Below are 24,435 nucleotides of genomic sequence, written 5' to 3'. Positions count from 1 at the left end.
GAGTTACTGCAGGATTGAAGAACCTGTAGCCTTTCAGATGGTGTTGAACTGCATCTCCCATCTTCTCTGGCCATTGGCCATACTTGTTGGGCCTGGTGGGAGCTTCACAGCATGGCAAGAAGATTGACAGGGCTGTTTTCGGGCCTGTCAGAAATTCAATATCTCTTTCACCCATTTCCTTCCTTGGACACAGATATGGCTCGTTCCATTTTACCCACAAAGTGGTTTCTTCCTTCCTGCCTCCTCCTTTGGCACATTAGGTGGCAATGTCAGCTGCAACCGTGGCTCTAAACACCTGACTTCAGTGGAACTTTATCTGAGCAAGAAGGGTCTCTCTCACATGTATACAGATACACAGGAGAGAACTATCTTTAAACTCAGTAGCTACACCCTGAAGCAGCAAGCCCATTTTGGCATGGTTTGAATGGAGTGGGTCCATCTAATAATCACTGCCCTTACGATGACAGCCAACGGCTCTTCCACATGTGACAAATTTCCTACATTGGCAGGAAGTTTGCATGTATTCCATGCTGTGTACTGAAAATGGCTATCTTACTGATAAAGTACCAAGGAGGTTTGGGTCTTTGCGTATGAGAACTTTGCGTATGCCACCTGTGATTGAAGCGACATAGGAAATAATTGTAATAAACAAAATCAAGTCCCAGTACACTGGCCTAGCTGATAAATGTGGCAAAACAGATCCATGTGTATTTGTCACATTTTTAAAGCGGTTTGCACATATACACAAATCATATTTGTGTGAAGCATTCCTTCATGTCACATTAACTGTAATAATGACCATAGCTGGAAGGATAGTGGATCTATTGGCCATGCTTTAGCCAAAAGAGGGATTTCATGGCAAGTTGTTGATTATGATTTTCATAGTACAGAACTAGAGGTTACATGTCAATGAAAGATTTTGCTTTCAAACCAGTTTCCAAATATGGCATGTAACATTTTTGTAGTCTCCAGGATCGGATCCTTTAAACTGCTTCTTGGATCTGTTTGGAGGAAGCAACCTACAACAGGATCCTCCCTCTCTAGTCCAGGGATAGGAAACATGAAGGCCTCTCAGATGTTAGACTTACAACTCCCATCACCCTGACGATTGGCCATGCTGGATAGGACTAATGGAGAGCTGGAGGTCCAACAGCTTTTCCATCCCTCTTCTAGTCAGTTTGCAAGTGTTCTGGCAAGGCAGGTGGTGGATCCGGTTACACATCGCCTCACTTGAACTGGCAAAGCACTTGCAAGTTGATCAAAGGGGGTGGGTGGATGGAGAGTCCAGTATCATCAGTGAGCAAAATGGGCAAAGCCTGGCTCGTCCTCCAGGCCTTACCCAGCATGGCTGGTGTAGTGGTTAGAGTGTTGGACTAAGACCTGGGAGACTGGGGTTCAAATCCCCACTCAGCCATAAAGCCAGTCACCCATCTCTCAGCTCCTTGGAGGAAAAGTAGGGTATAAATGTAGTTAAGTAAATAAATAAAAATACAGCCACTAGTGTTTGTTTGTTAAAATTGTTGACTAGTGGAAATGGCTATAAGTAGGAAAATAAAGTGAAAGTGTTTTGCTGCTGCTGCGTATCCCTCCCTCTGTTGCAAATGCACAGCTATCCTGCAGTCTGTGCTGAACTGGAACTAGACCCACAAGAGTCGCAACAGGGAAGCTTCTCCATGGACATAGAAATCTGTTGACAGCTTTAAAGTGATATGATGAAATGCAGTGTAGACATTTGGTGATACTTAACCAGTGCAGTTGGAGCACATGGGAAGGTTCTTTCTTTTTTAAAAGCAGTTTAAACTGCTTAAGAGTTTGGTCAGATCTTTAGAGGTTGGTCAGATCCAATCAATAAGGATAAAAAGCAACCCTAGGGTGTTCTTAGATTTTTTGTTTTTTAGGGTATTCTTGAGTGCTACACATGCTGATACTCTTGCAAGCAACATTGGGGTGCTTCTGCGCAGACCCCCATGCTTGTTCCAGCCAGTCGAAATGCCGGACTGGGGATGGGGCGAGGCACTGCAGGTGACAGAGTTCAAGTGAAGGACTGCAGTGCAAGAAAACCAGCTTCTCAGTACTTTGTTTGCAGTACTCTTTGCTCCACTTGTGGTTTAGCACTTCTGTGTGAAACCAACTATGTGGGAACTTTCTGTCTGGACAAGCCCATGGAGTTGGCAGAAGCAGCAGCTGGCACATTTGCAAATAAGCATTTCAAGGCCTTACCTGTTGCTTTTAATGAATGGCTGAGTAGCTGCCATTGCTGCCAACAAGCAATGCAATGAAGCGAATCAAACCGTCCAGGAAGGAACAGCTTAAGAGTGTGTGTGTGTGTGTGTGTGTGTGTGTGTGTGTGTGTATGCGCAAGTGCAATACATTGCAGAGAATTTGTGGTGAGCTAATAGATGTGTATTTTATCTTCCTAGGATTCCCCTATGAGAAAGATGCCCGGCTCTACTTTGATGACACCTGTGTTGTACCAGAGAGGATGGAAGGTAAGGGACTGTCCGCTTAGGTTTGTCTGGGATGAAGAGATTTTGCAGAACTCTAGAGAGGTCAGAATTGGCCACTGATTAGCCAATTCGCCCATGGGCTTCAATAAAATACCTCGCTTGTGCTGAATATTATGGGGAAATTTGCTGCAAGACATAGGGCTCCAGGAGTGGAGCTAAGTGCCAATCAATTGGATGCTAAAGCCTATGAAGGAAGTGCTGCCAGCCAGGTGCAGAGTTGCTTTCACACTCAGCTGCCTATATAGCATATTGCTTCATGGGGAGAGGAGTAAAAAAAAGAAGAAGCAGCATCCGCAGCCAGATGTGTAGCCACTTCCTCGCTCACCTGGCTTCTTTCAGATATCCAGAAGTTAATGGAAACTGCAGCAGGGGATAGGTTGAGGCACTTGGGATGTCAGTTCTAACTGGTGTGTGTTGCCGTTGTTGGGAACAGGTAAAGTGAAGCAAGAACCCACAGTATATCGTGAAGGACCTCCATACCAGAGGCGAGGGTCGCTCCAGCTGTGGCAGTTCCTCGTCACACTCCTCGACGACCCAGCCAATGCTCACTTCATCGCCTGGACTGGCAGGGGCATGGAGTTCAAGCTGATTGAGCCAGAAGAGGTAAAAGAAATCTGAGAGTGAGCCTCCAAAATGGCTATGACGGTTGCACTTTTAATTTACTGACTGTCAAAACAAAAGGTTTGAATTTCAGCTGACAGAATGGCTGGAAGCCTACTAGAATGTAACAGAGGATGAAATACTTGAAGTTCGAATGAAAGTGTCACTGGGAGAAGGGAGCTGGATGAGACCTTAGGCTGGCTGATGTGAATTGCTGCTGCTTAGCTTCTGTTGACCTCTGGACCAAGCCACTTAACCCGAGGGCCTAGTAGCACTAGGAGAGACCTGCCAGATTGGGAAGGTTTGGGGTCTGGCTAACTGAAGGGGGCACAGAGGTTGTGGAGTAGGGCTGGTGATGACTTCGGCCTTATGGTGGAAACTGGTGTGTGTGTTTTTGCTTGGTGCTAAAATTGGACAGGGGATGCGGGTGGTGCTGTGGGTTAAACCACAGAGCCTAGGACTTGCTGATCAGAAGGTCAGCAGTTCGAATCCCCGTGACGGGGTGAGCTCCCATTGCTTGGTCCCTGCTCCTGCCAACCTAGCAGTTCAAAAGCACGCCATTGCAAGTAGATAAATAGGTACCGCTCTGGCGGGAAGGTAAACAGCGTTTCCGTGCGCTGCCCTGGTTGGCCAGAAGCGGCTTAGTCATGCTGGCCACACGACCCGGAAGCTGTACGCTGGCTCCCTCGGCCAATAAAGTGAGATGAGCGCCGCAACCCCAGAGTTGGTCACGACTGGATCTAATGGTCAGGGGTCCCCTTTACCCCTTTAAAATTGGACATGTACCAGAAAGATTGCAAAAAGTTGGTGGTTTTGTCCTAATTCCTTCCCAACTATCCTTTTCTGTCTTAAATGACTGATGTTGAGAATAGAATAGCAGTGGTTCAGGACCAGTTGCAGGGTAGCCAGCAACCCAGATGCTTGTTCAGGAGCTTTTGTAAGTCTGCCTGGTGGTACACAATGGCTGCAGTTCACTGATACTGGCGCACCCAACCTGGAATGATGCCTGTTGAGGCAGGGACATGGCATGACAAGTGCTCCCGAGAGAAAATACCAATGATGTGTGCCATGCTGGCTGAGCATTGCCCTCATGCAGAGATGCATCAGCACCCGATGTGGTGACAGTTCCTATATCTACCCACGGTAGAAGTGTGTGATGTCACCTTTTGCACACTATGCATGAACAGGGTACCTCTTGTTGGTGCTTCCAGTGTAACTTCCAAATCTGCCTCATACACTGCTGAGCAGTGGTGCACTATGCAGGCATTTCATGTGGCAACTTGGCAAGGGCACAAGTACATCCATCTTTCCTCATTATTAACTTACTCCAAGTTGCAGATGGCAGGGCTCAATGTCCAGGGCTACAACAGTGGGCAGAGATGCTGTAAATCGGGCATAGGCAACCTTTGGCCCTGCAGATGTTTTGGCCTACAACTCCCATGATCCCTAGCTAACAGGACCAGTGGTCAGGGATGGTGGGAATTGTAGTCCAAAACATCTAGAGGGCCGAAGGTTGCCTATGCCTGCTGTAAAAGAAGCCATTTTTGGCTTTGTTATTTATTTGCTTGTTCGTTCTTTCCCGGTCCACATTAAGGTCAGATGGGGAAACTTCAGAGCAGCAGATGGCACAAGGCTCTGCTTCCACATTTCTTGCTGAACCTGTTGAGCACAAACTTGCTTAGTTTGGCTGTTCCTGGGCCTGATTATTTGCCAGCAATGGCTCCCTGTCTTAACTGCTTGGGTTGTCTTTCAGTCTTCAGAAGATGTTGTCCAGCTAGTGTGGTTTTATAACCTTATTAGAGATCAAATGCAATTGGATTAGACCAAACACAATGCACCTTGTATGAGGCTCTGATTCTGGAGCACGACTGCAACCTATTAGACACTGCCTGACTCAACAGAACGTTCTGTTCAGTTCACACTGGGGCCCCTGCACACTTTCTCAAAAGTGGCTTTGACTCTGAACCAGGTGGGGTGAGGAAGTTGTGGGACTCCACTTGCAGTCTTGGTCTTCAAGAAGAGCATTGGCAGGGTCTGATAATCTCATGGCGAGGGAGGCCCGAGTGCAAAACGTGAGGCGGGCTCTGATGTGCAAGATGAGCCTAAGGCTTCCTTCAGATCCTGGAGCTACAGAGGAGAGGGGGTGAAACCTGCACTCTCCCCAGCCCCAACCTGAAATTTCTTTGAAATCTACTCTTGGTGGGTGCAAGCGCAGAACTATAGCAAGCCTTTGTCTCCCATCTCCAAGGTGGAAAGGGGAGGTGGGGGGGCCTGTATCTGCACCTGATGGGTCCCCTGAGATTGGAGCACCCATTGGGCGCAGAGGCAGAGCAAGCAGGGAACCTTCCTCCTGTAGCTCAGAACCACTGTGGAGTCAACAAAGTGGGGAATTGCTCCTATACCTGTTGGGTGTTCAGTTTCGGAACACAAGGCACAGAGGGTTGTACCTAACTAAATGCTATCCAGAGTAAAGGTAAAGGGACCCCTGACCATTAGGTCCAGTCGTGGCCAACTTTGGGGTTGCGGCGCTCATCTTGCTTTACTGGCCGAGGGAGCCGGCATACAGCTTCCGCTTCTAAGCCGCTTCTGGCGAACCAGAGCAGCGCACGGAAATGTCATTTACCTTCCCGCCGGAGCGGTACCTATTTATCTACTTGCACTTTGACATGCTTTCAAACTGCTAGGTTGGCAGGAGCAGGGACCAAGCAACGGGAGCTCACCCTGTCGAGGGGATTCGAACCGCTGACCTTCTGATCGGCAAGTCCTAGGCTCTGTGGTTTAACCCACAGTGCCACCCGTGTCCCTTGCTATCCAGAGTAGATCTGTTTAAACTAAGTCATGTTCGTTAATGTCAGTGGGTCTCTTTTGAGTAGGACCAAGTGGCATATAATCCATTGGCAGAGCCAACCTCCACACACCCCAAAGCTCTGAGCTGTTGGGGAGTCAGGGTTTATCTTCTGCCCCTGCAACCACCAGCTCCAAGTTTAGAGCAGGAAAATTTCTTCCTGATTTCATGAAACTTCTCTGAAATATAGCATATAGTCAGATTCTGCCCTTTGGATGATAAAGGGTCTCACTGTGGGACTCACTGGGGATATGCAGGTCCCACCATCTACCTGCAGGTGCTGAGTGCTAATGCTGAGCTATCCCTTACCCTTTTCTTTCCATACTGATTTCTGCTTTGTTTGTTTTTTCTGTTCTTTTGTTTTGCTGTTTGCTTCTCATCAGCTTTTAGGGAAAGTTGTGGGTGAGTTGTTGTTAGTTTTACAAATGTGCACGATATAAAAACCAATCAACATTTGCAAATGTAAAAAATAGACAGCACATAACACAGAGTCTAGCCAGGATCCATTTCTTGCATGTTGTTTTCTTCCTGGTCCTTTGGCACAGCTTACTTGGCTTTCCATAACAGCTCCCCAGATAGCAGGTACAGAGAATGTGCTTCTTTTCTCATAACTAGAGGCACAAGAAGTCTACCCCCTTTTAAACAAATAAATATAAAGCTAAACACTGTAACGTGAAAAACAGTTCTGCTTCTTGGTCCACCATGTGATTGGTAAACTGCAGCAATAATATGCAGTGAGTAGAACAAAATATAAAGACACTGGAAATATAAAATAAATGGAAGACCAAGATAAACAGTGACCTCATAGGGATAGAATTGTTCAGAAGTCCATCAACGCAGTGGAGCTATTTTCTCAATGTTCTGAAAAAATGCTGATGGGAGGCTAGTTCATTCACCCATTTCGGACAATTCTTATTCATGGGGAACGTATCAGTGGGAAGGCCAAAAAAAAAAGCTACCCATTTGTTAATCAGTTATGGTAGAAAACTATTGCTCTCAGCATTCTTAGAGAGGCTGCAATGTGTGTTTGCTGCATGTCAAATTTTGCAGCTCTGCAGCAATCATAAACTATAACAATATTTTTCATTATAGTTTGAAAGAGTAGTTTGTTTTTGCAGGTCATATTCAATGACTGGGAATAAGCACTTCCTTTTTAAAAGGTAAAATACCTGAAGCACCATCAATGATTAAAAGTTTGGTGTGTTTATTTTTCTTGCTGATGTGCTTCTTCATTAATAAAGATAACCTAAATTGGTTAAGTAGACTGAGATTGATACAAAACACAAAGAAAACGTTTCATAGTGATGAAATCAGGAAACAGAGACTCACATTGGATAGTAAGACCTTGAACTTGGTTTCTACATGATCCTGCTGTGTTGTTGTTTAGTTATTTAGTTGTGTCTGACTCTTCGTGATCCCATGGACCAGAGCACGCCAGGCACTCCTGTCTTTCACTGCCTCGCGCAGTTTGGTCAAACTCACGTTAGTAGCTTCAAGAACACGGTCCAACCATCTTGTCCTCTGTCGTCCCCTTCTCCTTGTGCCCTCCATCTTTCCCAACATCAGGGTCTTTTCCAGGGAGTCTTCTCTTCTCATGAGGTGGCCAAAGTATTGGAGCCTCAGCTTCACGATCTGTCCTTCCAGTGAGCACTCAGGGCTGATTTCCTTAGGAATGGATAGGTTTGATCTTCTTGCAGTCCATGGGACTCTCAAGAGTCTCCTCCAGCACCATAATTCAAAAGCATCCATTCTTCGGCGATCCTGCTGTATTTTTGTCTATTTGTATTTTCAGCGTTTTGTCTTTCATATTGTTCATTATGCATTATCACTGCAGGTATTAAATTACTTTGTGACAACATAACACATCTTATTTTTTGCAATTACACATATGAGCTTCCTAACACATATATTTTTAGCAATGGATTTCTTATGCTTCCAATTTTATTCGTATTGGCTCATCCCTCTCTCTCCCCCTACTTCCCCTCTACCGCATCCCCCCTCTCCCCCCCCCCCCCACGCCCCACTTTTCTCATTAAGCTTCAGACACTTGGTTGTGCCTTGCAGAAAGGCTTTCTGCTAATTCCCTCTGTTGCTGAGTAGGCTTTGCTCTGTCGTCGCCCTGTGGAGACACTGGTTTTTGTAAATAAACCCTTGAAATTACCGAGAGGAATCTTGTGGTGTGCTGGGTTGTGCTGAATGATACAGAGAAGGAAGCTGTTTGACTAATAATTGAAACCAGCTGCACAGCTGAGCCAGGCAGTGCATGGTGGGTAATTATCCATAATATACAGTACACTCGGCATGGAAATTGTGGTTTTTCAAACAACAATTTGGCAGGGCCCCCCCCCTCTAGTCAGAGGTCTGTGAGAGTCGGCCGTTTCACTCCCTCTCCATTAGGAAAAGGCACGGCTTTGATCTGGAAATGCTTTAGCCATGAATCTTGCGCTGTCTGGCAGTTTTCCTTTGGCGAGTACGCCAGAGGAGCGCAAGTGGGAAATGCACAGCCACATTGCAGGGTCCTGCTCCCCACGCACACAAGGTGAAAAGCTTTATACATTTGAAGCCTCTCCTCTCAATGAAGTCTGCCCCAAGTAAATGGAAGTGGGCTCTCTTATATGATCAAAAGGCTGTTAAAAGACCTTGCTTTCTGACCCTATGGTCCAGCGAGAGGATAAGGGGCTTTGGAGGAGTTTGTGGCTTTCTGTGCCCTGCTGTGCAGCAGCAAGAGGAAGCTCTTACCGCGTAATCAAAGCCCGTGTGCTGAGAGATGATTATGTAACAGCAGCTTCAGGGCTGCTTGGAATCTGTGCATTGGCAACGCACTCTCCGCTCTCTTCCTGCCGTTACATCCATATGCAAAGAACTTGTGTCTGAACATGCAAAATGTAACCGAACATGCTTCCATCCTGGAGCCTGTTAAGAGAGGCTCAGTCCCCCACGATACTGAGAAGCCTATTGCTCTCTGTTGCCTTAAAACAACACAGCAGAGCTTCTTGTGCTTTTTCTTCCTTTTGACACTGCGGCAACTGGTGTGCTGTTGAACTTGCTAAGCGCTGCTGTATGCGTGCTGCTGTGCTTTGCTCCAGACATGTTCCTCCTCAGGGTACGAGAGAGGAGCTGTGCTCAGGGTGGCAGGACAGGAAAAGCTGAGTGCGAAGGGAAGCAAGATGTCAGTTCTGTTGGAGGTTTTCCTGGAGCTTTAATTGAAATCCTGTAATAGATGGAGAAGGGGCAGAGAGGTAGGTAGTAGGAAGTAGATGCTTTTCTCTGTGTTGGAGCTGCAGTGAGGCATGGTGCTGCTTTCTCTGAGGAGGGTGAACCTATTTAATTGATCCTTGCATCTCCATTCCTCTTTCTTTGCTCTGATGAAAAACCAAACTGACCGGGTGCACCATACGAATGTAGCTATCTGCTTAGCTGCTGAGGCAACTGGAAACACCCTGTGTATTGGCTCGGACTGCTGTTCTGGGCCTTTGTGATGCCTCAGGTGGATGCAAGCTGCCTCGGTGCACTTAGTGCAAGGAAATCCCATTAATCTTCTCTGAGTGCCTTGCAGATTGTCCATTCCAGAAATCCCCTGGGAAACAGTGGGTTGGTTGGCAGCAGGCTTATGTCATCAGAACCTGCTCCCAAAGAGAGCTAAAATGAGTAATCCCCTCCACACAACTGCTCCAGAATCATATTAGAATTGAGTCGGTGCTCTTGCAACCCATTAGGAACACACTCACTGCAGCATTGTTGGGTTTCCTAGTCATGCCTTGCTGGCTTTGGTTTCCATTGCAGTCAAAAAGTGTGACATGCTAAAGGTCTGTTGGTCAATACTCTGTGCCCTGGCCAGCAAAGTTTGGCTGGTTGTGTGTGACTTTGTGAAGCACCAAGAAGCAACAATTAACTATGTGCTAAGTGGGGGGGGGGAATCCTCCAGTCTTTTAGGCCTATGGACACATGTGGATTGATTTGCCATGGGTACCACCACTTCTTTCCCCTCCCTCTTTACAAATAGAAAGAAAGCATGCATGCACAAATTTTGCTTTCCCAAGGGATCTGGGTAAAATATGGATCCAGCAGATTTTTTTCTGAGCCTTTGAAAAGTACATAGAGCTGAAAGGGGAGGGGAGGAGTATCACTTTTCCAACTTCCTTATTCAACTTTGTGCTTTTCAAGGGAGGAAAGGGCAATTCCCCTCACCTCCTCATAACCAAGGGGGCCAAGGAGGCTCAGTGGCTTCATAGGTGTCATGGTAAGGCCCCCTGGAAGATCCCAGTGCCCTGTTTGATTCACCCAACCTAGGCCTGCATAAAAGTACAGTGGTACCTCAGGTTACATACACTTCAGGTTACAGACTCTGCTAACCCAGAAATAGTACCTCGGGTTAAGAACTTTGCTTCAGGATGAGAACAGAAACCGCGCAGCAGCAGCGAGAGGCCCCATTAGCTAAAGTGGTGCTTCAGGTTAAGAACAGTTTCAGGTTAAGAACAGACCTCCGGAATGAATTAAGTACGTAACCAGAGGTACCACTGTAGTTCAGAACCTGTGGCCTTGCTGGTGGTATTTGTGTCTCCTCTAGAGGGAGGGGCTTGATCACAAAGACTTTCCAACCAATATGCCAAAACACTTGACAAGCACTGCAGAGCTTCATGGCTGTATTCTTCACCTTCTTAGGTAGCTCGTCGGTGGGGGATCCAGAAGAATCGTCCAGCAATGAACTACGACAAGCTCAGCCGTTCTCTGCGCTACTACTATGAAAAAGGCATAATGCAAAAGGTGAGCAGCCCACTCCTTCCTCTGAACATCCTTGGTACGTGAGAGCTGTGTGGTTGTAAAGGAACAGTCTTTGGCACAGTTATGGCTTACTTTTCAGGACCACTCTTCCTCCTGTTCCATCTGCCTAATTGGAGGGAAGACAGCCAACACACCATTTCTTGGGGCATTTCCAGACAATCAGTTTACAGCATGCAAAAAAGCAAATTGATTTTTCATTTCTTTGCACCGTCGACATTTAATTTCCCCAGTCCTAAAGCTGCAATACTAGGTTGTGTGTGAGAAGATTCTTCTCTTCCTCCATCCAATAGTACACTAATATCTCTTGCATTTGTTGCACGGAACATAGTTTCATGAGTGTTGCGAGCCACTCCCTGCTGCTGGTTGCACCTGAGATTTCTCAGTACCCTCCCTGGGACCTTTTCCATAGTATGTCTTTTGATGTTTGAAGTCGCTTGGTTAGGTATATACTGCATTGTCTAAAAGCAAAGTCTGTAACACTTCTTTATCAGTTACAGTTCTGCAGGAAGTTTGTCATTGACATTCTACTCACTATTGATCCAGGGGCAGATTCCAGTGTATAGTGAGCAGAGTAAAAACTTAAACACATTGCAGGATTCCCAAAAAATAGACCAGAGGCAATTAATAGTTCATCCAGCAGAGTTTTACTGCTACTAAATGCAAATGAGCATAATGGTCACAAATCCAATACATTGAGGATTGGACTGTCCATAAGAAATCCAGTTGCAGCAGACTTAACTTAAACTTAAGGTTTAGACTTACTATAAGTTATTTTAACACTAAATATACTATGTACAGAACACCACCTCAGGAGGAAGAAAGAGAGAAAGAGAAAGTGAAACCCAGGCTCCTTCTTGCCTATTTTTATAGTCAGCAAGACCTTGACAGAAGAGATGAGAGAGCCAGTTTAAGCCAGCTGTACTCAGCTTCTCTGAAGGAATAACCCAAACATCATGAACCTTCTGCTTCTTTCTTTCACACAGAGAAGCTTCCAGAACCCTCTTGAATTAATTAGAATATGAAAGATCGCTACACATCAGATAAATACTTTCTGCACTAAGAAATGCAAACTGATAAACTCCACCACATCTAAACCTGACTTGAAGTTCCCAAGTAGCTTGTCAAGGCTTACTTTTGTTTTCTTTGCTTCTCTGAAGGTTGTGTGACATGGACTGAACCCCAGCAGGCACTATTGTTCAAAGAATGGAGCCTTTGAGATTGCCATTCCAATTCTGCATTGTCACCTTAGCAAAGCATTTCAAAGAGTCTGTGGCACCTTAAATACTAAGAAATATATTATGACATAAGTAACTGTGCCCCAACCTCACAGCAAACCTGTTTTCTTACATTATGTCATCTCCTCCAGTTTATTCCTTTTGAAAGGTGTATATTGCAAGTTCTTTGTGTATTCTGTGCAAACATCTTCCTGCACAACGGCAGACTACACTTAGCCTTGCCCTCATTCAGTATATATCCTGCCCATCCCACTCTCAGGTTCTGAGATTTCACCAGGCATACTTTTGAGTCTATTTTTGCCAGCTTAAGAGCTAGAAATATCCTTCAAATAAACAAATTAATTAAAAGAATGGTTTTCTCATGATGACTAATATACTGCAGCCTACACTTCTGCAATGTTCTTGTAGAATCTCAGCTCTCACACAGCCTAGCTATAATGCTTTACAGACTTGTACGAATATCCTAGAACGGATAAAATAAAAAGCCAGGTTTTTGAAAGGCACTTGCTTGCACATGCTCTGCACTCTTTCTTCACAACAGATTTTGAGAAGTTATGTTGCTACTGGAAAGTAATAAAGGGCAGTAACAATTAGAAAGAAACCCCTGAAGAACATGTTACAACTGCTATAACAATGACTCTTCACTTCCTGTCTCTCCTGCATAACTTCCTGCCTGTTAATCCATCTTCACATGGCAATTGAACCATCCATCCATATATGCAGTCATACATACCTGCCCCTTCCTTACCTGTATTGCCCGTCTTCTTTTTTTAAGGTGGCTGGAGAGCGGTATGTCTACAAGTTTGTTTGTGACCCCGACGCCCTCTTCTCCATGGCCTTCCCTGACAATCAGCGCCCGTTCTTAAAAGCTGAACCAGACTGCCATGTGAACGAAGATGACACCTTACCTCTGACACACTTTGAAGACAACTCCGCATACCTCCTGGACCTGGATCACTGCAGCAACCTCCCCTACGCCGAGGGCTTTGCTTACTGACTCACCAGGCAGCTCGAATGCTGACCTTAAGAGACTCCGGTTCCAACAAATAAGGGCAAAAATGTTTTGTTTTTGTTGTTTCTTTGTAAAGAATTTCTGCTGTTCATAAAACTGCTCTTTGCAAATATTATCGGAAGAGCCTAAAATACTTTTAACGGCCCTCCACCTTGAAGACAGACAGTAGCATGGCTAGTGAGTAGGGCCTCCTGTTGCGGATCGCTTCGGCTGCCACCGTGAAGAACAGCTGGGGAGGGACTTGCAACAGGGGGTGTCTTCTGGGCCCGGTTGCTTAGGGTCGTGTGTGACAAAAAGATGTTCACAGGACTTGAATAGACAGTGTGTGATTAGCAAATGTCAAGAAAATACGCTATGTAACAATCACAATCCTTGTTTCTACCTTGTATAATGGAAAGGGCTCCCGGATGCTAAGGAGCCAGTGCAGAATAAGCCCTTTTCGGATGGGTCACGGCTTAGTGTGGTGCTTCTCCTGGCATGGCTGAATTAGCTCAGCCCCTCTGGGTTCTCAGTCGACAGCTCTTCAATCTGAGGAAGCCTTTCCTTCTGATTATTTTTATTTGTTTTGTGTTATAATAATAATAATGATAATAATAATTTTGGTCCATAATAAGCAAACCCAACATAAAGGACAGCACTTAACCTACCAGATCCCTATGAGCCACACAGGCACTTGGCCACCCCCTCTGTTGCAAGGCTGCGCATGGATGGCTTGCTTTTAGGGGAAGTCGGGGGCTCGGCCAAAACTCTTTTTATGTTGTGGGGCAACATTTGTAACCAGGTTTTTTGTAGGTTTTTGTATCTTAAGGCTAAACCAGCTTTTGGCAAAGCTGAGCTGCTGCTTTTTTGCTTCAAGCAGCGCCAACGCGAAGGTTGCTGTGGCGGCGGGGGGGTGGAGTCCCTTGCCCTTCCATGTGAATATCTGCTTTGTGCTGTTCTGCAGTGGATGCTGTCCAGGACAGTTTGTACAGTGTGCTCTGCATTCAGAGTATGCTCCCGCACAGCAGCAGCAGCAACAGCAACAGCAGCAGCAAATGCAAGCTGCTTGGCTTTCCCTGCAACTGGGGACTGTATGTATATAATACAAGGCAGCTCCAGCCATTGAACTTCTCCCAGGCAGGGCAGTCCTGACCGTGTGGCGGCATCGTCTTGTAACAGCTGAACTACCTTTTCCAGTTCTCCCTAGGCTTGCGAGCAAGAGAGGTGCAAGATGTGTATACAGACATATTTTTTAGCTTCATCTGTAAGTTGTATTACCCTCCTTCAGTTCATGCAAGTTGCATATTTTAAGAGGATTTTTTAAAAAGGAATATATATATATATATAAAAAAAACTTGGGTTTGTAAAAAAAAAAGAAAAGAAAAATCAGAGAGGAAGGGGAATTGGTCAGAGTTGATCATTATATGTAAAACATCTCTGGATCCTTCAGAAATTCCCCCTTTTCTTGCTGCGAGCTGCATTCAGCATGCACCTGTACCGTGCTTGACCCAAATATGCATATCTTTCCCTGCGGACTCCAATTTTTGTTGTAAATGCTGTATAGGATTTCTCTTTCTGCTTTGATAACTTTGTTTGGGTTTTTGACTAACTTCACGTCTTCTTTTTTAAAGTATGAAGATTAACTCTTTGTAGACGACTCAGCAACTCTCCCCAGAAAGTATCACGTGGCCTGTCAAAAAAAGCACAGGGCAGCAGCAAAGTCAGCTGCAGCGCCCCCACCCCCAAATTATGCCCCCAGGGCTTAACCAAAACAGTGGGTTTCGCTTTGTTTAATTGGTTATGGGAAGTCTATAGTGCAGAAAGGCTTAATCTGAGGATTGATGTGAAATGACTGTTGCCTGAGCAGGGCTATATAATATATCTCCTGCAAAGCTGCATTACATTCTGTACTGTGTACAATAAAGGATTTTTGCTTTCTGTTCAGGCACTGCTGGTGTGCTCCCTCTCATTCAGTTGTGTTACCAGCACTGCCATGCAGAAATGGATTGACACTGCCCTGTCTGCTCCTGGAGGTCTGGAAAGCTCTATCCCTGGGCAGGATTCACCTAACAAACCCCCAAAACGGAGCCCCTATGCAAGGTCTTCCACAATGGGGCTTTCCTCCTCCCTTCTCGTTCCCCTCACACACCCTGAAATTTGCTCAGGGGGAAACTCAGGAATAAAACCCAGAACAGCACACCGAGGGAGGGGGCTTGTTCTGTCTCAGTTTTGCCTTCACCTCAGTTTTGCCTGCTGGGCTGCAGTCCCTCAAGAAAGCAATCTTGTTTCCTCAAAATTAGCACTATTTCAAGGACCTCTTTATTCAACGGACATGGAAGTGAGCGGTTTTCGCAGAATGTCTTATCATAAGGTGTTTTGACCCAAAAGTTTGTTTTCCTCTAAAAATCAACATCTCTTGCCCTCGATTTCTTCTTGTTCTCACCTTGCTAGCACTTCTACAGCTTCCCCTACAATACCTGTCCCCCAAAATGTTACTCTATAATTCCTCACCGGCTGGGGCTGATAGAAACTGGGAATCCAACACTATTTGGAGGGCCACAGTCACACCCATCTCACCTCAATCCCAGGAATAAAGAGGCTGCATTGTTCAATTCTGCCCTTCCTAGAAGGAGCTCAGGACTAGTATATATGGCTGTGTTCTCATTAGTCCCTTGATCCTCACATCAGCTCTGTGATAGGTTAGGCTTGGATACTGTGACTAGTCAAGAGGCTTCGTAGCTGAGCAGCATTTTGAATCTGACAGAACAACACACTGCCCACTGCACTATAGTGGTGGCACTCACTTGGGATGCTCTTCAGTCAAAGTATTATTTAGAAGGGCAGGCTGCTACGTACACTGATGTCTCTTGTGCAACTGGGTAAAACAGAGTGATGCAGTAAGATCAGATCCCAAAATGGACACTTAAAAAGGGGGAAAGCCTTAAGTAAGCCTCAAGTTTCCTATAATTTTTGCTTCTGTTACTCTACATCTGCCCCCTGTCAATAACATGCTCTCCAACTTCTGTGCTTGCAATTAATCGATAAACTATGAACAGTTCATCACTACTAGCCTAAAGGACACATGCTTTCCCTGCAGATGCTGCTTCCAAGATGGACTTTGCAGAGCTTTTGGATGCACAGTCTTTCAGTATCAGCTTTCATTACCTTGCAATCAGGAGGAGAATATATTTCCAACTTGTTCATTGGATGAGCACCATTTACCAATGACCTGGATTTAGCAGCAGGTCACTTTCCTATATCGTGCTCCCTCCCTCTCCTGTCCCCTTGCCCCTTGGAATGGTGCTTTCTCCGGCCTTTGGAGAAATTCCATTTCCCAGTCCCTGGAAGGTAACAGAAATCACAGCTAAATCCTTATGAATGGCATCAGCTGATTACAGACATGGTGTGTGAGCAGCCTGATAGCAGCTAGAGCAAAGTGCTCTGTCTTGAACTAGGAGATAAAATCTACTTTACCTAAGCATTGCCAATGAAAGCACATTCTGATTAACCAGAGAATAGATGCAGAAAGAAGCCTAAATATCTTTTTTAAATCTTCTGTGTATAGTGACCACTTTCTCATTGCTTACAAAAGAAAGAAAATCACCAAAAGACAATTTTGCATAAAATGTGCTCGTGCCTATATACAGTATATGCAGAAATAATTAAATTGAAATATAATACCTATGGCAGGTATAATGTGATTAGGTGACCTGTGTGCTACTCGTCCCCTCCTGCTTTCCCCTATCCTTATTGTCCTTTTAATTTTTTTAAAAAAATGAAATTGCAATTTCCAATTATTAAGGATTGAGGTAGACCAAAACCCTCCGGGGGTAAAAAGCCCCAAAGCCTTACCCTGAGTGCCATAAAAGAAAGAAGCTTCCAGGACACATAAAAAACTTTATAAAAAGAAACCTTAAACCCTGCAGCTCCCAGCAATATTCATTCATTCAGCTCCAACCACAAGGAGCAGAGATGTCGTCTCCTATCACTGCAAACTACTCTTGGGTTGTGGAGAGGTGCCCATGTACCCTGGAGGACTGTCCAGGGTTAAACAGGGCATGTGGACATCCTTTTCATCAGCAGTTGAGTCACACAGTTAAAGAGTAGAGCCCACCATAGCTGCCAGTTAGGGAAAGATGACAGAGAATGCAGCTTCTCCTAATGGTGCATAAGACAATTGAAACAGGATTTAACAGCACAATGGATTAGCTTTATAAAGCCCCTTGAGACTAAAATAACTGAGTTGTCAGGAGGGGGGAGGGAATAACACATATTGAAGGCTGCTAATGAAGCCTTTGAAATAAGCCTCAAGCAGCAACAGAAAATTTCAACTGGCAGCAAAGGCCCTGCAGATCGCAATGGAGGATCTCGAGAAAACAAAATTGCCAACAGAAACTGAAGGGGGAGGGATGTAAAAGAATTTCTGACCTGGTGATTTTCTGAGCTTTTACCAGACCTCACAATTATTGCAGTGTACTATCAGAGACACTGGGATGTGGGTGGCACTGTGGGTTAAACCACAGAGCCTAGGACTTGCCGATCAGAAGGTCGGCGGTTTGAATCCCAGCGACGGGGTCAGCTCCCGTATTGCTCGGTCCCTGCTCCTGCCAACCTAGCAGTTCGAAAGCACGACAAAGTGCAAGTAGATAAATAGGTACCACTCTGGCGGGAAGGTAAATGGCATTTCCATGTGCTGTTCTGGTTTCCCAGAAGCGGCTTAGTCATGCTGGCCACATGACCCAGAAGCGGCCAGTAAAGCGAGATGAGCGCTGCAACCCCAGAGTCGGCCACGAATGGGCCAAATGGTCAGAGGTCTCTTTACCTTTACCTTACTCTCAAAGAGCCCAAAATCCACATTTGCAAAATCTGTTGCAAAACGTTACAGAAGCAGAAGAAACTTCCATCCCTCTATGAATAAATTACAAAGAGCAGGAATTTAGAAACTTCCATCCCTCTATGAATAAATTAGAAAGAGCAGGAATTTCATTTCATTGGGGTTTTCCATCCCAGCTGATGTTGGTCAGTAGCATCCTGGATAGTGGGGGCGGGGAGGGATTCCAGAGTGATGGAAGCGGTCCAGGATGATGGTCATTCCAAAACCGGATTTCATGTCTTTTGGATTATACAGGCCAATTGTACTTTTGAACTGAGACTGCAAGCTGTTTGTAAGGGTTGGGAACATTGTGCACAACTACATTAAGATAGAAAAAAACAGGATTCGAACCAGGAACATAGTTCGCAAGCTATGTCTTGCTGGTCCTGATTATGGGGATCACACATGCAACACATTCTGATGCCATTGCTGTTTAATAGCAAGAGGGAGCATTTCTTAGCAGCAGGAAAAATACACATGGTAGCCACATCTCTCTCATTTAACAGAAATCACTTAGAAGGTACCTGCACATTTTGCCCCATAACTTTCTAGGACTAGAGACTTGCCCAGGGGAAGCCATCATAGGCAACTTGGTGCCAGTAGGTACTAGGGTTGACAACCCCTGGCATAAACAGAGAAAACCTGAGTTTAATTTAAATACCCTCCCAAGAGAGACAGGTTGGTGTTTGGGAAGCCTGTGATTTCTCAATAGTTCCATGCAGTTTTCAATACCCAAAAGTCAAGAAACCAAATCAACATGCTCAACTAAATAATGTTAATTATGGGACTCTATCCAAAGAAACTAACTTATATATTTGGAATGACTTAAACTTATCCTGGCTGAGCTGAGTAGGCATAATAAATATTAAAATCTTGCCCAAGCTAAATTTACTGTTTCCGGTACTGCATATTGCAATATAGATTGATAAGTGAATGGAGAAATTCACTTTAATCCTGTCAGGTTTGAATAAAGAAATCTGAACACAAAAATCATAAGGTGAGTCTATTAAACTCCACCTACTGTATATTCTGCAAAACAATTCATTGCAGTCCTGGAAATAGACCCAGAATGCAATCCCAATTCCCTACTGGCATGCACAAAATCAAAGAACCCTTTAAAAATGTTATAATATGGGAAACAGTGGATGACTAACATTTTTAACTTTGGAGGGGGTTTTGGGGGGGGGGTGAAGCTCAGCACTCAGTTTAGAAACCAGATAGGAACTTGACCAGAAAGGTCTTTCAGCTACTCAAGTCTTCCCGTACCTCCTAGATCAGGGGTCTGCAACCCGCGGCTCCGGAGCCGCATGTGGCTCTTTTACACCTTTGCCGCGGCTCTGGGGCGGATACTAGCGAGGGGAGGAGGCGCATTGTGCGCCCTGACACTCCCCACTGTGGCGGGCACTGTACTGCTTGTGACGTCGCATGGGGGCGGTGCGTGCGTTAGTCACGCACCGTCCCGACGTCACCTTCCCACTCGCCCGCCCGCTACATTGTAAGGGGCATGTACGCTGGTCACTGCATTGAAAGGGGGCATGTACGCTGGTCACTGTTTTGAAGGGGAGTGAAGAACACACACACACACACACAAAGGTAACTTGTTAATTTAACGTTTATTTCTATGAGGAGGAGTAATTCTGAGGGGTCAAACAAAGAAATAATTTTAAAAAGTGACAAAAAAGTTATTTTTATAATGACGAGCTTTGCGGCTCCCAGTTTTTTTTCCTTCGGAAACGGGTCCAAGTGGCTCTTTTTGTCTTAAAGGTTGCAGACCCCTGTCCTAGATCATCCTATTGCTATAGGTGGAACGCTAATAATGCCCTCTCCCTTTAATGTTTCCTTTTCTCCACCTTTTCTAGCTCGCTGACGTAATAATTCCACAAAACCCCAATAGACCTGGAGCTAATAAGTTTCTTTAGAGACAAGACAAGGTTCCTACTTCAACATAATTAGCTAACAGCAGCTAACAAGCCAAAGAGAAAATGAAACTAAAGAAGGCTGCAATTCTATCCACACCTACCTAAGAGTAATATCTATAGAGAGTAGTTGGGCTTGCATTTGAGTAAACATTTAATAAAAAGCCATGTAAAGCACCTGCGTGGCATGTGGAAGGTCCTGGTGTTGTGCTATACAGCTGCCGACTCACATTTGCGTTCAAGAATATGTTAATCTGAGCTCAAGCTGCCAATGTGTGGAGTTTAGCAAACTCAGCCTTTCCTTCCCTGCTCTCACAGGCTCTCTCTCCTTCTCCTACTTCCCAGAACAAGCTGGAGCTGCAGCATGGCTCTGAGCTACACAAAACACCAGGTGAACTGAATCTCTCCAAAATAGATTTTTACAGCCTGCAGCTTTGCTAAGTCAAAGATTGCATTACCATTTTTGCAATGAAACCAAGTTCTTTTCAAGTTTGGAACCTTTTTCTTCTTTGTTTTACTGCCAATGGACAGAGACTTGTTTGCTGTAACTTCTAAAACTTTGTAAGTAAAAATCTTCACTTATTTGCAAAGCTAAGTGTCCGTGATTTATTCTCGCCTAATTATTTTCATGGGGATCGTTTGTTTAAAGGCAGATAAGGACAAATGAAAATCTAACCAAGTTTTAATGTGCTTGGAGCAGTCACCATTGTGCTAACTCTGTTATGAAAACATAAGAATCTGTCTTCCAAATCTTTCTCTTCAACATTGGGTAACTATGAGAATATATGTGTAAAATCCTAGAAAGCTGCTGCTGATCAGTGTAGGCCAGGCTTCCTCAACCTCGGCCTTCCAGATGTTTTGAGACTACAATTCCCATCATCCCTGACCACTGATCTTGCTAGTCTCATGGGAGTTGTAGGCCAAAAGCATCTGGAGGGCCAAGGTTGAGGAAGCCTGGTGTAGGCAATACTGAGCTAGATAGTGTCAGTTTGCATTTCTTAGTGCAGAAAGTATTGATCTGATGTATAGAGATCTTTCTTAGTCTATTTAATTCAAGAGTGTTCTGGAAGTTTTTCTGTGTGGAAAAAACAAGCAGAAGGTTCATGATGTTTGGGTTATTCCTTTAGAGAAGCTGCGTACAGGTGGTTTAAACTGGCTCTCTTATCTCTTCTGTCAAGGTCATGCTGACTATAAAAGTAAGGTCAGAAGGGAGCCTGGATTTCACTTTCTCTTTCTATCTCTTTTCCTTCTAGTGTAGTGTTCTGTATATAGGTTAATGTCTAGTCTTATTATAAGTTATTGTAAACTTAAGTTAAGTCTGCTGCAACTGGATTTCTTGTGGACAGTGCCAGTCATGAATGTATTGTACCATCAAATCACAGCATTGGAAGAGTTCCAATAGAACAGATCATTTTAACTTCTCTTAAGGGTTGGACATTTTTATGTTAAGTAGCCTTGAAAGTTTCTTCTTTCTGTCTCTCAGGAAAGAAAATCTTCAATCTCCTTAGGCAGTTTAGTTCCATTGTTGAACAGCTCAACATCTAAACCTAAGTGCAGCACACCCAGTTCCTTTGCCTTTCCTTGTCTTTCCAAACAAGTCTACAAGTCTAGACCTTTTATATTCTAGTTTTCCTCTGAATGTTTGCCTGTTTTTGGAATCGTTCTTGCACAGAAATGCCAAGAGAGGGAGAAGGGGAGCCCAGTTAAAATAAGCATGCAAATTAAGTGAAAGTATGACTTTGGCTAATAATGACAGACATTGGAGAGCTTTGCTAATTGGGGAATTTGGCCTATCTAGTGAAGGTTCTCTTAATGGGATTGGCTCTCCAAACTAGACAGAAATTATCCGGAAGTTCAAATAGCACTCTAAAGTCTGTTGCTTCCCCACTATGCTGAATTTCATTGTAAGCTGTGTAAAAGGGTTATTCTAATGCACTTTCTTCCCACTGCGCTATTGCACACTGGGCAATTTTTTAAAGATATCAGCACAACTCAAATTAGCACACTTTCAGTGGATTTTGATAAGTTTAGCCAGTTTTATGGCTGTTTCAGCACATGTTCAAATTGCAACTTGCAGTGTCCTAATTATTAGCCCCATTCTGAAAGTTCCCCTCCCCTCAGGGTATGAAGAATCAAAACAAAGCATGAGGGGGCAGGGAGGAGAGAGAATGGTCATGTGAATCTGCCATTACACTTGCAAAACTACCTGTGCCTTTGGGCTAAAAAAATAATCCAGGAATGCAATTTATCTGTTGTTGAAGTCCAAATATGGACCAGGCATCTATAAATATATTGCACTATATTCAAGTGGCAGCTTTGGAATGAGTCAAGCCTCATTTACTTGTAATTTCTTGATACTAATCTGACATGTTTATTGGGGCTGGGGGAGGCTCTGCAGTAAAGCACAGCTGAAGGATTCCAGGAAGTCAGCAGGGGCCAGCAATTACTAGAATTTGTCAGCCAATAACATAAAGCTTCTTTGCGCTGAGAATCTATTTTAACCCAAGTGTTTCAGGAATGGTATAAAAACAAATGTGGTCATTCCAGCACTTCCTGTACCTAAGAATTACTGGTGCTTTTGGAAACTGAGAGCCTAAATGGTAGACCTTCGTATCTCTTGCTTTGTCTATTTCTATCTTCCTGCTTCCAAAACAAAGTGCAACATGCTGATCTGAGATGTGTAAGTACCAGTACATGTGTGTATCTGTGTGTGCATTATCAGGTTTGGTTTCCATAGTGATTAATATACTTTAATGTGGGGTATTGCTCTTGAAAGGATGAAATGCACTTCCAGGAAGCCTTATTTCCTAGAAGGCGCCTCTATGAGTAGAAATTAACATTATAATGAAAGCACAGGCTTTTCCCTAATTTATCAGTGGCATGAATGCAGCTGGATAACTGATCTGCAAGAGAGAGTGGCTTAACCCTTCACCCACCAATTGATGCTCCATTGCAAACGTGCCTCCTGCCAGTTTTGAAATAATTTCCCCAAGATGGACTCATAGATCAGAAGTAAGTTGCCTAGCTAAGGCACAAACTGCCTAGGGAACCATTTAAAGAGGAGAATATGAGGGCATAAGAAGGATAAAACACACCTCCTTCCTACCCACCAGTCGCCACCTGTGATTGATCTCATTCCTCTTACCTTAGGACCAAACTAGAAGTGTGACACACATGAGATCCATTGTAAGATCTCACATGGATTTTCATTAATTGGTAATTGTGGGCAGCAGGGAGAAGGCAGAAATCAGGCTGGGATCACAGCACCAAGGGAGGGAGATTTTTAACCTTTCCCCCCTGAATTGCTTTCCTGAACTAAAATCCACCCTGAAACTCCTGGTTCCACACTGGATAAGACCTAGTGGCACAGCACAAATATCAGTGCTCCACCTGTGTGGCAAACAGCAATATTGGGAAAGCAATTTTAATTGATTTAAAATTAAAGCCCCAAGCACCATTCTCCTGTTCTGATTCACAAACACATCTCATGGCTGCTATGAACTCTAAAATGATTTGCCCTATCTGAAGCATTAGTTGCATTGCCAGCAAGTACAGATTTGGGAGCACGTGTTTTCCAAGATAATTTCTAGTTCAGTCACTGAGATTTCTGCCCACCACCCAGGAAACCATAAACTTGAGCAGCTCAAGCTCTGTACACACTGTAACTTCAAAGGACATTTGAAGCCTAAAATATGAAACTGATGTAGGCTCTGCCAAAAGGCAGGAAGGCATATCATGACTGCGCTTGCATCCTGATTTGGCCAACATAAGAAGCAAGCACCCATCTGAGCACGCATGGGACTATAGTGTTGATATCACACTGGCAGACCATGCTCAGTGATTAATGCAGCCTCCATTCTGCCTCCTGACCTCAGTAATTCACAGGATGAGACTAATTAGAAGCATTTTTTTTTTTTGAAGGCTTTGGTTGCTGGAATCAGCACTACTGAAGATCTAAGGCACCAAGGGAATTGCTCTCTTGCTATTGCTAGGTAAAATGTTTCAGTATAGACATATTGCTCATCATCAAACAGCCCTTCCAGCATGCAAAATGTTTTACAATTCGTCAACAACCAAATGAAGGAGGTTGGCTGAAGGTTTATGGTTCTCTTGGTCATCTGGCAAACTTCATGCAATTTGAACCTGGCTTTTCTACTGCTAAGCCCAGTGTGATGTGTGTATTGTACACACTGATCTAATGAGTCATATAAATAATTCCTAGCTAAACTTTAATGAAAAGCAGCCTTCGCCAATCTAGTAACATGCAGATCTTTTATCTCCCATCAGCCCTGACCAGCATGGGCAATGGTAGAGACTATGAAAGCTGCAGTCCAGAAACATTGGAGGGCACCACTTTAGCAAAGGTTATTGCAAAAGAACATCGCCACTAATTTCTCATTCTTTTCTTGATACCAATGATTGTACCGGAACTTTCTGCATGCGAGGCCAATGCTCTACCACTGAGCTGTGGCCCATCCCCAAAAAGCAGAAGCAGGTGCTAATAGTAATGAGATCTATTCATCTTTTTTTTAAAAAAAAAATCAAAATCACAGTGTATTTATTTCAATATACTGAAGAGGGAAGTGTCAAAAAGTACAGGAAAAACTTTGTGGCCAAGGTTATGCAAAGGATGCTCATGCTATAGATGAAGATAACACTTTCTTGCTGTATCAAAACTTGGTATGT

At 44.4% G+C, this 24,435-nt stretch overlaps 1 protein-coding gene across 1 annotated transcript in view; it reads left to right on the top strand.

The window, feature by feature from the left end:
• The window catches only part of ETV5 (ETS variant transcription factor 5), a 41,723-nt gene extending 26,815 nt beyond the window's left edge, over nucleotides 1–14,908 (top strand). The window contains exons 10-13 of the mRNA XM_079976888.1: nucleotides 2,421–2,489; nucleotides 2,941–3,110; nucleotides 10,615–10,716; nucleotides 12,745–14,908. Of these exons, the coding sequence (XP_079833014.1) occupies nucleotides 2,421–2,489; nucleotides 2,941–3,110; nucleotides 10,615–10,716; nucleotides 12,745–12,966 (563 nt within the window). The 3' untranslated portion in view covers nucleotides 12,967–14,908. The remainder of the gene's footprint in view (nucleotides 1–2,420; nucleotides 2,490–2,940; nucleotides 3,111–10,614; nucleotides 10,717–12,744) is intronic.
• Nucleotides 14,909–24,435: the final 9,527 nt, after the last annotated feature.

The sequence above is a fragment of the Podarcis cretensis genome, assembly GCF_951804945.1.
Source record: "Podarcis cretensis genome assembly, chromosome: 5".
Taxonomy (NCBI): domain Eukaryota; kingdom Metazoa; phylum Chordata; class Lepidosauria; order Squamata; family Lacertidae; genus Podarcis; species Podarcis cretensis.
Note: the sequence above shows the minus strand (reverse complement) of the source record. Positions and strands in the feature narration are given on the sequence as shown.